Source organism: Falco rusticolus, chromosome W (genome assembly GCF_015220075.1).
Source record: "Falco rusticolus isolate bFalRus1 chromosome W, bFalRus1.pri, whole genome shotgun sequence".
NCBI lineage: Eukaryota > Metazoa > Chordata > Aves > Falconiformes > Falconidae > Falco > Falco rusticolus.
The window spans coordinates 11,320,669-11,337,576 of NC_051209.1; the positions used below are offsets into that span (position 1 = coordinate 11,320,669).

Genomic DNA, 16,908 nt, shown 5'->3' on the forward strand with positions numbered 1-16,908 from the left:
AGTTTAAGCAGCAGCTGAACCTCACACCCATTAAAACTGCTAAAACACCATATGAGGCACCCTGCAAACATGAAATAACACATTGGCATGAGACAAATCTTACCTCCTATGTGGTGGGTCCTGAAAACACGTGGGTGGATGTATCAGTTAAGTTACAAGTGCCTGGTGTACGGAAAGCCCTGGGGACATGCACTTTCCCTGCCATAGCATCTCACCTTCACACACCCCCCCCCCCCCCCCCCACCCCCCCCCCCCCCCCCCCGAGCAACAGCTCACTGCACTCCAGTCATTGCTTCACTCCAGTCATTGCCACTTTTTGTACTTACAGGGCACTTAACCAGCCCCATAAACAACAATTTACAGGTTATTCTGCAACCTGTAACGAAACCCCTTTTATTTATTTTTTTATTTCTGTTAAGAGCAACACCCACAGCCCTGGGAGCCAAATTCTCTCTGAATGCCGGTTTTGTTTCTCAACAGCAAGGCTGTTTTGAGAAAGCAAGGTAACTGTGGCAACCTGGTGCTGTTAATGGGCTTCTCCAAGGGGGTTTGCTGGTCCAACCAAGGGGTTGGTGTGAGGATTGTGGACCCAGACCAGTTTTCCACCCTGTGATGCTCAGATTAGCTCTGCCTTAACTAATTTGATGGGGAGTAGACTGCCAGAGGTTGTGTTTTGCTCAAAAGAGGGAGCAGGCTTTGCTGCTGGGGTCCCTCTCTTCCTCCCCTGCATCCTTCTCACCCCACGGTAGCTGGAGAAGACATGAAACTGGGGATGCAGGTTTGTGTATGGGCCTCCCTTGTCACCTAGCTTGGCTCATTCTGGATTTGTCTATGGTTTCTGTGTCTTTAATATTCACATGGATTAATCTTTTGGCTCTGCAACAGCTTTTCTGTTTGAGGTGGCTGGGTCTGCTTCTTTAGACTAGTTTAATTACTGGTACTCTATTGCATTTAAATTTAAAAGAAAAAAAAAGCATTAATTGACACTGCACAGGGAGCGCAGACCCACCGCTGCCATCTTTCCTGCAGACAGATTGAAGATGACATGCCTGGATTTGCAGCAGACACTCCTGGCACCAGCCTGATGTTAGAGCAAATGCTTCCCAGCCATGGATCATGCCTGGTGTTTTCCCCGACACCTGGCTGTGGGACTTGGGTTACACCTTATCTGCATGGGAAGTGGGAGGACCTTGCTGTGGTTGGAAGTAGCTTTGGATGTAGTGCTGCAATTTTTCCACCTAAAAATTCCTGCAATGGCCTCATTGTGGCAGGAGGACGCTTCTTCCTCGGGTGCAATTGCTATGCCATGTCAGAGTAGTTTCACAGGTGACTTCTTGCAGTGACATCTCCTACATGCTTTGTAGTGTGGCTTATGGCTAGTGTTGCTCAAGGACAGATGGCCCAAAGTGTACCTGTATATTTCGGAGTTTTTCTTCTGATTCACTGCTCCCTCATTCAGTGAGTCACCTGGATGCTGTGTAAATCCATACCATATGTGGGCTCCCCCATTCCTCCTGGAGATGACACATGCAGGGCTGATGGCAGGCTGGGACCTTCTGGGACAAGGGGTGGGCTCTCAGCATGAGCTGCCTGCCTTGCTTCCAGCCAGAAAATTCCCCATACCTCTCTTGCAAGTAATTCTTTCCTGGGTCTTCTGGGATTGGGGGAGGCTGAAATGTGGAACAAGTGTGTGGGGAGGCTCTGTGCACGCTGCTGGGTTGCAAGCTTGGTGTTGAGATGGAGAACGTGATTGGAGGCCGTTTAGGGGAAACTTTCCAACACTGTAGGTTTGCCTTCAGTTCTCCCTCCCAGCAAATAGGGTTGTGGCTTAGAGTGGACGATGGGTGGATCTGCACTCCATGGAAAGCACATTTTCCTAAGGTAACATTTGCACAGTTCTCCTCGGGCTGTGTTGCATAACCCTGACCCCAACATCAGCCCAACAACGTTCCCGTACCTGGTATCTCCCCACTGCCTCCTGCAAAAAATCCCAGCCCTGCAGATAGCAAAGCATTTGGATAATGGCACCAGCTGGACGGTAGCCTGGAGTCCCACTGGGGACCCTCTGATGTCTGGAGCTGACCATATGAGCAAAATCACTATTTCTCTTTGCTCCAGCTGAGGTGGACTTTTGAAGGGCAGCCAAGCTCTCGGGCTGGGGGCTTGGGGCATCTCCTTGGCTTTTGGCCACTGGAAAGCAGTTGGCCTCGGTAGAGCAAAGTCTGAGTTTGGGGTAAATCTGAGTGCTGAAATCCAGGCGGATAGCTGACAAAACCCAGTGCTCAGCCAGGGGCGGGTTAGGTAGTGATGGGCTGCAGTAACTACCTGAACTCTAGAGAAGTGGGATGTCACAGGGGTGCAATTAAAACAGCAATCTGTCCTCAAAACGTCACTGACATTGATTAAAGGGCTTGGGGAGTTTTGCCACGTTTTAACTCTTCCTGAACATCAGGCTTAATGTGCCAAAGATCAAGTAATCCGATGTTGTGAGTCATCCCTGGAAAGCTTGGGCTGCTGGCACCGCGCTGGGCGAAGGACATTGATCCTGTTAAAGAGCAGATACTAAAAAGGCAAGGCATTTGAGAAAAGGCATTGTGTATATCTGAAAAAAGCTTGACATTATTCAGTATAAGCTGCTTTTCCAAAATTATTGGAAGGTAGAAAAAAAAATCCCACATTTTTCTTTTCCCATTTTTCATGTTTAAGCCAAAATAAAATAATTAAAATAAAAGGCTTATGAGATTTAAGCTATTTATTACCAAATAAAACTGCATCTGGGCCGTGTGCTTCTGTGCCAAGTTTTGGCATCATGAGAGCACAAACATCAAGAGTTACGAGCCCCTTGAACGTGAGGTTGATGACGGAAACATTGACTTAGTCTTAACTTTCTCAGGGATGTAAGATGCTTACTGGGATATTTCAGAAGCTGGTTGCAGGGAAATAAGACAATGTCCATGACATGGAGTCATACCTGCAGCATCCTACCTAGTTGCTGCCAGGCCACCTGCAGCCCTGTGGGATATTCTTGATGGAATAAATTAGGAACTTGATTTCCTATTCCCATTGTGGTGGAAAAGAGATGCATTCAGCCTCCTTTAACTTCAGCAGGAGGGGAAATTCCCCACAAGCAGGTGGATTTTCATGCTGGAAGGGACAGCTGTTGTCACCTTCTCTATCCCACATCCTAAAATTAATTCCTGCCCAAGTGAGGTGACATCCTTAGGAAACTATCCAGCCTGGGCTTTATCAGCCCTGGTGCTGAGGAGAGGGTTCAGCTGTGGGTACGTGGTGCCCAGTGTTTCAGCCTGTGTTGGCTGCAGGTCAGCCCAGACCGCTGGGTTTTGTCGGGCTTATTACCGGGCTGATGAGCCTCAGCTCATGTCAGGCACTGCTTTAAGCTGTGCTCAGCTGTGGTTTGTTTCATCTTTGCTCTTTCTGGTGTGGAGTCACAGGTCTCCTGCGGTGCCTCCCTCCAGGCTGTGTGCATGGCACCCTTGGGCTCCTCCCCAGACCTCCTTCCTGGCTTTGGCACCGACATAAGGGGCTTACTGCTCCCAAGGGACCCCCCTCCTGCTTTCCGTATAGCAAACACTTCTGCCTTCAGATGCTGCTGGGGCTCTGGGAGCTCATGGTTTGCTGATGACCAAAACCCATTTTTCCTCAGATATTCTGCCACCTGCGAATAGGACCTGTGTGGTTTTTCTTAGATAGATGACTTTACATTTAGCCCTATCAAATACATATTTCTTGCTGTCTGGGTAGAGTTTTCCTTTATGTGTTATTACAGCAGGGCTTAGCAGCGCTAACTCATGCCAGGACCTCATGCAGAAATGTGAAGTAAAAACTATTTCTGCATCGAGAAACTGATGTTTTACTTGTACTTTAAACATAGCTCTCTCTCTCTCCTGGAGTGACACATACCTATAAAATCTGAGATATTAAGTTTAATAGGCAACAGGCTTCCAGGATCTTGGACTTTTAGCTACAGACTTCTTATTCATGGAGTGTAAAAGGGGAATTGCCAGGCTGTGGTATGGCAGGACTCACACTTGCTGGGGTTTTCTCAAACCTGAGTTCAAGTGAGTTCAGCATAAAGAGCCGCTGAGCTGCCCTAATGTGTGCCCACTCACTGCCAGTACCCACCACATCTTGCGCACCTTCTCTTCAGCCTCGGTCCTTGGGCTGGACGGTGGCCCTGGCTGCTGGCGCAATGCTGGGGGTGCAAACGGGTCCCTGCATGGCACCTCCAACCAGTGCACCGTGATGGTCAAGCCTCCAAAGTCCTTTAGGTTAGTTCAGGGGTCCTCAAACTACGGCCTGTGGGCTGGATACGGCCCCCCAGGGTCCTCAATCCAGCCCCCAGTATTTACAGACCCCCCCCCGCCCCCCCCCCCCCCTGCCGGGGATTGGGGGGGGGGAACCAAGCAGCCGCAGATGACTGCCTGCCACTTCATCCACACCGGCCCTCTCTTTAAAAAGTTTGAGGACCCCTGGGTTAGTTAAATGAAGAGGTCCAGTGGGGATTGGGAGCTTGCAGGAGCTCCACAGGTGCAAGCCCTCATGCTGAGGGCTGCCCCTGGGCTGGGGGGGTGAGCTCGTGGGCTCAGGATAGGACCTTATAGCCTTGGTTAGTAAATCCCCTGTACTTGTTCATTCACTGCATCCCATGGACCCACCTACTGAGAACATTTCTGCTCTCTTTTAAGAGATAATCTTCATTTTTTTGTACCTTAGCAATTGTGAAATGCTCCTGTCTTCTGTATATTGTCACTTTTGAGAAATGCCTTCTGCTGAACAGCTCCTACTTTCTGCCTTGTGGGGTGAGGAGGGGCATATTTTGGTGTGGTTTTTGGAAGGTCTCTAAAAAAACTCAAGGGGTGCTGTACAGTATATTGGCTTCCCTGGGTGGCAGGTACCGCACATGCTGCCCTCCTGGCCCTACTGAGGGAATCACACACCCTGGTACATGCTTTGCACCCTACCTGGCATGTGTCTGCAGGGTTTAAGATAAAATCCAGGTGACCTGCAACATGGGACCAACCAGTCCATTTGCAAGGGGATGTCCCATGTCCTGACTCCCATCCTTTCACCACTACAAACTTCATTAGCCCTCAGCATTAATAGCAGCACTAACAACACACCCAGCGCTTGCCACCTCCCTTTCTTTAATAGGCAGCCTGACTTCCTGCTGCTCCCCAGCGCTGTGCTCTGTCCACGAGGTCAGACAGCTGGTTTTGATGGCACGTTTCTGCAGATGCTAAGAAACAAAACTCAGTGCTGTGCTCCAAAAAGGTCTGGCTTTGGGGCTGATTTGCCAGAGAGCCAGCAAAGAAGAAAGGCTGGACTGCAAAACGTTCCCCATCCAACTTGACGTGCTGTTCCCAGAGATGGTGAAACACTATCGGTTTCCCAAACTCGCCCCCCAGATCACTGCTACTCACTCTGAAGCTGTGCAGACATGTTGGGTGGGATCTCCTACCTCCAGGCTTAAGCTGCAGATAAATAAATCCACCAGGAAAACACAGCTGGTTATTACAGTCCCATTTAAAACACAGGATGGGGAGAAAAATCAATGCATGCAAAATGGAGACAGATGGGACTGATGTGGAATAACCTGCCCAAACCAGCCTCCTCTATGTTTTTAGGACAGGTTTCAAATACTGCTCCCATCCTAGCAGGGAGGTTTAAAGCAGGTCAGGCAAACTGTGCCCCAAAAAGCATCTTTCCCCTCTTTGATGATAAGGGGAGAGCAGGATGGAAATCTTTAGTGGAAATCCCTATGAACAGGGGATATAAAACGTGTGTAGAGGAGAGGGCTGGCACCAGTGCCACTGGTCCTCACCCAAAAGCTGCTGAGGAGGGAGGGGATGCTGGGCCCAGCACAGGATTGGGGTGCTGTGGCTGCATCCCCACAACCTGGCAGGGCAGCCTGTGCCAGGACTGTGGATAAGCCCTGGTTCCCGAGTGCCCATGCGGTACAGGCGTACCAACAGACTCTGCTCCCCTCTGAGCCACTGTGGTGTGGCATGGGTTAATGCTGAGCAGATGCAGGTTTGAGACCATGAGGCATTTTGCTTAAACAGGGACAAGAGACAGCTGAGGGCACATTGGCTCTTTCCTAACACCTTCTCTGGGGAAGGGTTAAAGTTGTGTTTGGATTTCAGACCCACCAGGTTTGTCAGCATTTGGGTGGGGGGTTTTGGTTTGAGCTATCACAGAATTGAGAGTCTGTGCACAATGCAGCGTAACACCCAAGATCCTGCCAGGTCCTTGCAATGTTTAGCTACTGGTGGTTTGGTTTGGGGTTTTTTTGTCATGGTTTTGGTTTTTTCCCTCTTTCTGGATGTCCTGCCTATCATTACTGCTAGGAGGGAGCTGCTGCAAGCCCCCCAGGCTGGTCATTAAGAGTGTTTTAAGGCAGGTGTTGAAAGCAAGGAAACATTGGAAACCCGAGTATTGAATTTCCCTTTCCAAACAACTGGCTGCAGCATATCGCTGCCCGTCAAAGTCAAGGCTCCTGCGTGCACAAGTCAGCACGTTTTACATTCCCAAGGGCAGGGACAGGGCTTGTTCCAAGTGCTTCCTCACTGCTCTCTACAGGCAGAGCCAAGTCATAGACGGCTGTCATGTCAGGTTTATTTTTAAAATGAGGATGAATTCCTTCCCCTGTTTAATTTTCTCATTTCCAGGTTGGGGATTAATTGATGTAGCTATAAGACCCTGCTAGCAATGTATAACCATGAGAAGTTGAGCTCTCTTCCCTGTTTTTAACCAAAGGGGCCCCTGGCCCCCTCCAACTCCATTTTGTACTTTTTTTTTTTAATCCAGCTAACAATCCAAACCCTGGAGAAGAGCTGTTGAGCCCAGGCACCTACCAATAAACTGGGAAAAGCTCTAATTTTGTTTGCCTTCCCCACTGTATGGCACATAAAATGGGCTTGGGTTACACATAGAGGCTGGCCGGGGTGATGGTGGGGAGAAGGGACGGGTGAGCACATTGGGTGGCATGGCTGCTGGGCAAAGCTCCAAGAGTTGCTTTGAAGTTCAGGTACCAGCCAAAACCCTCTCTGCCCAGGTTTTGCTCAGGCATAAGCCCTGCAAAGGGGCAAACACCCAAAAATGTTGTTTAGACCTTGATGTGACCCCTGCTTTTCAACATGGGCGTTGAGAGTGAGCGATTCCTGTTGGCCATTCGTTCTCCATCCTTCCTGATGCCTTCAGACCAAACAGAAACAAGAAGGGTTATAAAAAAGTCGCAGAGGGGTTTTGCAACATCTCCAAAGCCACGTTTTCTCTGGTGCCTTTTCCTGGCAGACGTGTGGAGCTGGGCTCAGAACCATGAGAAACGGGACAGTTTGGGGAGGAAGAGCTGTGCTGGGTGGGAAACATCATGTCAAGCTGCCAGGGCCACCCGTCCCTCCAGGCATGCGAGAGCCTGGGAAGGGAGGAGTGAAACTGGGGCCATTAAATCTCAGAAAACATTTTCTTTCAGTGCGATTTGGCTTTTTTTTTTTTTTTTTTGTGTGTGTGATGATCCAAAAATCATAAATACACCCTCGAATGCCATACATGAGAACAAAGGTATAATTAAAACATAGTGCAAAGTATAAAAGTAAAAAGATGGATTTAAGTGTTTCTCCTTCCTCCTCGGAAAATATTGCTGAATTCAACACATTCCTGTGAAACATCATCTTCAACAAAACTTCCCCCCCCCCCCCCCCCCCCCCCCCCCCCCGAAGCTAGTGGAAAAGGATTGCAGGAAAAAAACCCTCATCCAGTGCTGTATAAACAGCCATCCCTCTCCTGTGATGGGTCCGGGCTGCCTGGCCCTATCCCGTCACCAGCTCTTGCTGCTCCCCATCCCCACCACTCAGCATCACTTCACCCCTGATGTAAATACGCTGATAAATTCTGGTTATTGCCAGTTGTATGGATTTTGTTGTTGAATGCTGAATCTAGGCTCTGGAAGGAGTCCCACCTTGGCTTTTTTTTGGGTGCATCAGGGCTGCACATGGTTTCCCCTGTGGCGTGCGGGAGAGGAGATGCTCTGCTCAGCGTTAGGGGCCACGGGTGTGTGTACGAGCCTCTTCTCCAGCCACGCCAGCTCACGGCACTCAGCAATTCATGAGAGGCTTCTTTAGGGTGGGAGGATGTTGAATGGGGATTGTACAAGCAGGCAAGGGCGATCTCCAGTCTCTGAGGTCTGTGTTTATGTATTTTTCAGGACAAGCTGAGCTGTGTTTCGCTGTGCCTGCACAGAGGTCCATAGAGGTGGGGGACAATAAGGGCTGTTGGGTGGCACTGACCATCAAGCCATTAATTTGCCATGGAGCCCATCTCAGCCCTGTTCCCCTAAACTCCTTTGCAGCCCTTTTCCATCAAACGTGCAAAACTGAGCAGGAGGATGATAAACCTCCCAAACCTCATGTTTACACCCAGGACCCAACCGTGCTCCACCAACCACCACAGACCAGCCCTTTGCCCACTGCAAGGGCTCAATCCTGACTCGGTCCCTGGTGCTGCATGGTCTGGCCAAGCAAATAAGGCAAATGGAAATGTTCCTTATCCATTGCTAATGTGTGTCAGGGCTGCTCCTTGCCTGGCTATGGGCTGGTGCTGGGTCTGCTACCCACCGCACAGCACTAGATGTGTGGGATGGCAGGCTGCACCCTGGGCTGGATTTGAGCTGGCTGCCTATTATTTTTGGCACGATTCTTGCCATTTGCTAAATGAAATGAGAAAGCTGTTGGCGAAGGTGCTGAAAGTTAGACAGATTCCTTCCCCTCATCTGATAAATTTTTCTCAAATTCTTTCTTCCTCCTCTGCCATTCTCCCTGCCCCGATCTCCTCTGCAGTTTGTTGTCCTATAAGTGAGATGTTGTGATATCTTCCTCTGTACAAGACTGGTAAATTTTTATGCAGCTGAATATATGGTGGATTTGCCCTGGGAGTTTATTAATTTTTAATTTTTTTGTTTTCCATGTGCATTGCCACCCCTCATTTCCTATTAGTAAGTCAGTGTAACTCGTTTAATAAGGATATGTTCACAAACAATTTGCAAACGGTTAACACGTGGCTGGTGGCACCAAGTGATTAGTAACTTGTTTGTAAACACAGTATGAGTCTCCCCCATGGCAGTCCTTCTTGGTGTGCCGACTGAAGCTAGAGCTGCTCCCATGATTTTAACCTTTACTCGCTGCATACTGTTGGACCGATGCTAACTTCCCACTGCGTTGCTGTCTCCGAGGGGAATTTTAATGCACGTCCAGGGCTCCCAGGCTATTAAAAGCCTGGCAGGCTCTCTGCAGAGCTCGGTGCTTGGAAAGGCACCATGGATGGCTCCTGTTGATGGGGTTTATCTGCCTACCCAGAGGAGGCGGAGGGGTTGTGGGGGCTCTAATCGGGGCGAAACAGCTGAGACGCCATGGCTCTGGCCCCCAGCTCAGCCAATTGCGACAGGCAGATCTTCCGCGGCTGCAAAATCTGTCAGTGAATGAAGCCAGGGCTCTCCAGGAGTCGCCATCTCCCTCTCCGCCACGATGGGATCAAGATGTATAAACAGCCCCAGCCTTCCCACCGCTCCCCTGGCTCCCACATGCTCGCATACAGAACATGAATGCCTCAACAAGCCGGCCAGGTTGCCTTACCCAAGGGAAAAATTCACATGCATTGCAGGCAGCTTAACAGCATAAGACAGATTTTGTTTTCCTTTCGAAGGCAGCTGGGCTCCCTGGGCTGCAGCTGTCTGCTTGAGATACCTACCCCCAGCGCCAGCTCTGGGCCTGATCCTGCATCCCTTACCAGTAGCCTGACTGCATCAAAAATACTGTTGCCACAAGGAAAGGAGGTGGAAATTAATTGTTCTGCTTTCTGGGTTTTTCTTTTCATAAAGCCCGCAGCATCCCCTGTCTCTCTGCAGGGATTACCCAGGGACTTTGCATCTCTGAGATGGGTCAGTGTTTAATGAGCACGTGGATCCCTTGAGCCTTCCTGGGTGAAATGTTGCTGGATGGATAAATTTGCATGTGCACATGCATAGTCAAATCTTGACTGACACTAAAGGAGAATCCCCAGTGCCAGAAACACCCAGTATCAGACTAGTACATTTCTGTGACTCGTTGTCACATACCAACCTGCAAAAATAAATTAATTTATAATTTGTAGGGTTTACCTGGGGGTGCAAAGGAAGCAGGAGCATTTCTTTTAATGAGAAAAAGTCCAGGCTGCTTCAGATAATGTATAGAAACAGTAAATATAACTGTAGAACTGAGGGGGGGGGGGGGGGGGAAAGAAAGAAAAAGCTGTGGAAGCGAGAAAGCGTCGGCGAGGAGGATGTGATGAGTTTCCCCATGGGTTTCCACTGTGTTCGAAGCCTGTGTGAGCAAAGGATGGAAACGGCGTGGTGGCGAGCAGCCCAACAGGTTCAGCTATCCACATGCCAGCATCATCTGTTGGCTTGCTAAAAACTAATTCATACCTCCTCGGTTTGAGACTGCAGCCTGTAACACCATCTTCCACCTAAGCGTTTTGAGTGCTTTGTAAATAGCTGTTAAGCAATCCTCCCAGTGGGATTTTTAGTTGAAGATCATCTTCACAGAGCTAAAAGGGATATGGGGCCACAGCGTCGCCAAGCTGGGTAGCTGTGGGGAATACAGAAGACCCAGCTCCATGGTGGGTCCTTGGCATTACGGCGTGAAGCCACAGTGCCTGTCACAGTAGTGGAGGTGAGTCAGACTGGTGGGGACAGCTACTGATCTGCACTCATGTTCTGGCAGCGGCAGGGATTAATGAAGCACCAATTCTTCTACCCCTTGATCCCTGGTGCTGACCTTGGCTTTGGGATGTGATAGAAGAAGCTGAAGGGGAGTGGGTGCCATGGCTATCAGAACATCACACAAGGCAGGGAGGTGTTGCTGGTGCCCACCCAAAGGCACAAGGTGGACAGGGCATCAGTGGCCACAAGGTCTTACACCATCAGAAGCCATGTCATATCTTCTTTTGGACCAGGCTTGGCCCCAGGCATGTCAGAGAGCCACGTAGCTCCTCTTTCCCACCCCACAGATAGATTGGCTTGCCCAAGACTTGATTCACTTCTCCACCAGATCCCATCTTTGCCTCCATGTGTTAGGGCAAAATTTAGATTTGCAAGGCACTTCTTAGACCTGGATTATCCTAGCTAGGCTCAGGCATTAGCGTCCTTTGTGGCTTAGCTGAGGCCAGGTGGGGGTAAGGCAGCAAGGGTTGTTCAAGCTGGGGTGTGTGGGTGGGCAGGCTGAGGAAGACAGCAGACCTGGAAAATGTATACGGTCAACAGAAGAGCATGAGGATATAATATGCAGCAGGAGAGGAAACACAAAGAAGGGGAGGGGGGAAACACCCCCCTGCTCTGCTGAGAAATAACTCAGTTTAGACGCTTGCACTGAGACAGAGGTCTCTGATCTCAATGGCACTTGGACTCAACCAGTTAATGGGAGACTGCACAGAACTGGAGTAAGTTGTTTGCATTGCTGACACAGATGTGATGCATTGCTCATCTCAGAGCTGCTGATCTGATGATGCTCTGAGCTATCATCATCTGCCACAGCAACAGTGTTTAAATGAAAGGAAGAAACAACAGGACGAGGAAAGAAGGATTTCTGGCTGGTAGGCAGCCTGACAGTAAGCCCAGAGAAATCAGTCCTCCATGGCTGGAGATACTCGTGCCACCAGGAGGAGCACATCAATGAGCCTCATGCAGCGAGGTGGACCCTCTCCGCCTGACCAGCAGGCTGGACATGGGGACATGTGTTTCCAAATTGGCCCCTGGTCAAAAGTCTTTCAGGGCTGGTGAGGACTGCATTGCCTCTACAGCAAGGACACTGGGCTTCCCCCTCCCTCTTCAGCTGGAGAAGACAAGTGTTTGCAGCAAAGGCCACCGAAGCTGATGAACCTGCTAGGTGCCCTTGGGGTAATCCATAAAAAAATATCCAAGAGCTAGCAGACCCCTCTTCCTGCAGAATCAAAGTATCCCAATGGAGAAGGAGAATCCTTCTGTAGGATGAGGACCAAAACTCGAGCTCATTGAGCTGGGAGAAGGTCTCTGCCTTGCAGATCCCAAAGCAACATCACCTTCCTGCAGCCACCATTGGAGCAGGTGGTGGGAATGTGGCTCGTGGAGGATGCAATTAGCAGCTCAGGAGCTTGATAGGCACACTTTCCAACCTCATTGTCTTTGCTGCAGAAATGTCCTCAAAGCTTAGCTAATGAAAATGTCAGCTCTGCCCTTGTTCTGGGGAGTGAAACTATAAGCTGGAATGCGGTATTGGGACTCGTTTTCAGTCATGGATTTCTCTCTACTGTGGCAGACATTACTGTCCAGGCAAAAAGCAGATTAAATCCATGAATCAAATTTTCTTGAAGCATTTATAGTCAATGCTTGTCAGTTCCAATGCAAATGTGATCTAGGACCAAAAAAAGAAGGAAAGAGAAGGAAGATGTCCTAGCAGAGCAATCATTTATAGACACTGCTAACATGAGATCCTCCATTGTGTTGAATAGGGGTGAGCGCCTGAGAGACATATATTGGTGTTGCTCATGGTGATTGACCTGGAGTAAGGCTGCTCAGCTGGTGTCAGCAGGGTGACACTGGAATTACCTTGTGTATGCAAGACCCACATGGACTTGGAAAGCAGGCTCCAGCAAGGCCCTTTGCAGCTAGATACAATTAGCAGAGGAGGGTAAATTTGACAGTAGGTAACTCGGAAACGTCATGCTCTGTTTTGCGCTGTTATTTGTTTGCCAGGGCTCTCTGAGGTTCACCAGTACCATCCTTGGCAGGGATTGGCTTTTTGTTGTGCAGGCTGGTTCGGTTATGCCAGCTGTATAATTTGATGGCTGCTAATAAGCATAGATTTGCTGAAGTATTCCCCAAAGTCTTTGCTTTGCTGTCAAAATCCTCATCAGCAACTGGATTAGTTGTAGGGAATGAACAATTACAACCCCAGACAGTGTATTATGTTAAGACAGATTGACAGGGTTTATTTAATCATATGGTCCCGGTCACATCTCGATAGTGTTTTTCCTATGGAGGGAAATGCATCATTGCACCCATAGGTACCAGGAAAAATACTAAAAAATGCTTGATTTAATTGACTAGTGCCTAAAAATACAGCAAATTAACTCTTTGTACCCAAAAAAAAAAAAATGGGCTAGGCTTTTACTTTAGGTTATCCTAGCTCTGCATGTCTTTCTGCCCAAATATCGGAGAAGTTTGCACTTTCTGGGCTGCAGGGAAGTATATGACCAAATTTCTCACAAGGACTGTCTTGGTATGGGAGGAAAATTTTAAAGTCAAAAGCCCTGACAATATGATGTGCCCACCCTGTGCTCTCTAATTCATCATGGCTCTGGCAGCAAAGGTCCTGCAGACATTTCGCTAAATCAGACTAAGGCCTCCCAGGACAGAGCAAAAGGCTGTAAGACCTTGGCTAAAGGTTGTGCCAGGCATCAAGAGATGAGAGTAGAACAGAAGATGAGAGACTGGCATTTTCTGCTTTTCTTAGGTGCTACAAAACGTATCCCAGTAAATGTGGGGGAATATCTCTGATCTTCACTGTCCTGTGTTGCCCAAAGCCATCTTTGTCTGAAATACAACTAAACTGCTGCCTGGTGGCACAGGCTGGTGTGCTTGGGTGTGCAGAGGGATTAGCACTTGAACCTGCTCTCCCACCTTGTCTTCAGGCCCCAAGAAGACCTGGAGGTGTAAAACGGCTCACTGGTGACTTGCTGTAGCAGTTTTCCCTTGGGAGGACCCATGGCCATTAGAGGTTGAGCAATTCACCATGAGTTACTTTGCAAGTACACAGCAAACACAGCAGTTATGAGGCATCTCCCCGTGATTACGGGGTTGCTCAGCTTTAGCAATGGGCCAGGGCAGCACAGGATCCCCATTTCATTACTCATCCTTTACCTGTCAGTGGGGTACGGTGAATTGTGGCCACACTGACAGCAGCAAGTGTAATCTGCCATACCGGGGGAATGGGGTAAGTGGATGGCTCTTGGCTCTGGGTTTGCAGCTCTGTTACTGAGGAACAGCGGGTCTGATCCCACCTCCTCTGGCTTTAATTAATAGCACAGTTGAATCATGCTGTTATCTGACAGCATGGGAAATTAGCACCTTAAGAAGTTCTGCTGCTGGTGGCACATGTATTTGTTACCCACTGCCTCTCTCAGAGGGGCGTTACAGAGGAATATTTTGTATTTAAGAGGTGCTGTGTGTAATTACTTATGCACAGTTTTGCAAATAATTCGTTTCTGTTAGGTCCCCTCCCGTTGTTTCTCTTGCTGGCATCTGGCTTGCATTGTGCATCTTCTGTTTCCATATGGGCATGAACAGAAAGTGCTCAAGGCTCCCCGAGCTGCTGTGATGGGCTGGTAGAAGGGAAGTGTAAGCAGAAGGGACCTGGGTAAAGAAGGCATGATGTATCTTGGGATGACACTTGGTGTCTCTTGGTGCTGTTGATCCTGGGTATCTTGTGCCATTCCCAAGGACTAAAAAAGAAAGAGGAGTGTTTTAGGAAGAAGAGATCTTCAACAGACTGTGTAAAGGGGTAGGTGTCCTATCCTGGGGCTGATCCTCAGAAAAGAGGCATCTTTAATAGCCTCACTGAAGCCTCATCCTTCACCTCTGAGTTTACTCTTTCCCTAGTTTAAGAGCCAAAAGTTTTGCCACAATGCCTGTAAATTCTCCAGGAATGTAGGAATTAATGTGCTGGATCCGGCCAAGGGCCCATCCAAGGTGTTTTGCAAAAAGCCTCCACTACGGATATCTTTCACACCTCATTTCTTCCTCATTCCCATCAGTTTCATGGCTGGTCTCATAGCAGTCTGTGTTGCTTCCTGCAGCTGTTCTCTCCCTGCGTGCAGCTCATGAGGACGGGCTATTGAAGGGTCTCGGCAAAGACACGTGGTCTTAATCCTGGCTCTCAGAAGTGGAAGGTGTCACATTCATGTCCAGCAGTCAGCGAGAGACAATTTCTTAGAGCAGAGATTATTTCCTTGCCTATGAGACATTTTTAGAGAGGCAAAGAAATACCTTGAATTGCATGGAAAGTCAGCAAGCTTTGAAAACTTTGGTGAGATCATAACCCATGAAAGCAGATTTTAGAAAACAGATTTATCGTTTCTCTCTGTTTTCTAAAACGTTGAGGCTTTTCCATAGAATCATGAACAGTTTGCGTTGGAAGGGACCTTCAAAGGCCATCTAGTCCAACCCCCTGCCATGAGCAGGGACATCTTCAACTGGATCAGGTTGCTCAGAGCCTCGTCCAATCCAGCCTTGGATGTTGCCAGGGATGGGGCATCGGGAACCTCTCTGGGCAACCCATGCCAGTGTCTCACCACCCTTAGCGTAAAAAAAATTCTTTCTTATATCTAGTCTGAATCTTCCTTCTTTTAGTTTAAAACTATTTCCCCTTGTCCTATTGCTACAGGCTCTACTAAATTTTTTGTTCTTTTTCTCTTTAAAACAGGCAAAACCAAACAAGCTGAAGTAGTTTTCATCATTATACACTTCAATTTGGAGCCAAAAAGTCACTTTGAATCTAAACCTAGGTTTTCATTCCAATGGTTTTTGGAGGAGAAAAACTATTAGTCAAAATGAGCATTTTTCCATGTAATCGGCATTAAGTGACCTGTTCTCTTTTTTCTAACCCTTTTGGCAGTGGAGAGAAACAGCTGTTTGCCCAGTTCTTGTCCTGGATGGGCAACCAGAGGGCTGGGCTGCCCTGGACACCGCTAGCCCCTGTGACGGCTGTGCTCTTCTCTTCCAGGTGCTCCTTTTCAAAGGTCTCAGCATCCCCATGCTACCTCCTGCCGGCACTTCCACCTGGGTCCCCAGCCTCAGCTCTCCACCGACTTCACCCTGCCTCACGCAGTGCAGCCCCAGCCGGGGCTGACCCCCCACATGGCCCCCATGCATCAGCACAGCGGCCCCCTGCACCAGCCCCTGGCGCCGGTGCCAGCCCTGCCCTTCCAGGACGTGGCCGGACCCTCCTTCCTACCTCAGGCGCTACATCAGCAATACCTCCTCCAGCAGCAGCTCCTCGAGGCACAGCACCGCCGGCTCATGCCCCATCCCAGGTAAGGAGGTCTTACTCTTCCTGAAGGATGCTCAGAAGCTACCTCAGCCTCACTTCAGCAAAGCGGCTCCTGCAAAATCCCAGCAATACGTGCTGGTAACATTGGGTTTTCTTCACAAGTTCGTCTGGGTAGCCCCAAAATGCAGCCACCAGAAGGGAGGCTGCAGGGCAGGTTGCACCTGCAGGTGTACCTTTCCCATAGGGATCCATACCGTGCTCAGCTAGTATTTCCCAAGGTCACCTATTGTTGTCACTCGTAGGAGAATCATGATGGTAGCACCTTGGTGTTGCAGTGAACCTGTCCTGCAATGGCAGGGAGTGCGATAGACCTCGTGCATGAGCTACCTCCTCATAGCTGCTGTTTCAAAACCATGTAAGAAGTTGTATCCATCAGGTTTTGCACATGAAGGGCTTGCTCCTCTGGGTCTAGGTGGGCTTCCCAGCTCTATGAGAGAATGATGGCGTTGACCTGCAGCACATTCAGCCATGGAAAGTAGCCTAAATTCAGACTGGGCTGGCGACTGCAGAGAGAATTACTGTAACTCAGCAGAGGTGGAAATGGATGCCTGGCCTTGTCCTGATTGTGTTTCTTGAGAGAGGGGTTTAGATAGCACATAGGAGTGCTTTTATTGGAAACATATGGAAGCTATTTGTGGGTTGTACCCATGGATCAGGAATCAGAGGGTGAGTCTTTGCAATAATGCTTCATTTGGAAAGAATGCTACAGAGGGAAAACACTTTCTTTCCATACCCTTTATGTCTGAAAATTGTGTGTTCTTCTCATCCTTGT

General features: G+C 49.0%; 1 protein-coding gene across 2 annotated transcripts in view; it reads left to right on the plus strand.

Moving 5' to 3' along the window:
- LOC119140626 (E3 ubiquitin-protein ligase RNF165-like) overlaps positions 1-16,908 on the plus strand; it is a 51,011-nt gene that overhangs the window by 19,836 nt on the left and 14,267 nt on the right. For both annotated transcript variants that reach the window (XM_037372119.1, XM_037372120.1), the window contains exon 2: positions 15,810-16,119. In XM_037372119.1, coding sequence (XP_037228016.1) covers positions 15,810-16,119 — 310 coding nt within the window. The remainder of the gene's footprint in view (positions 1-15,809; positions 16,120-16,908) is intronic.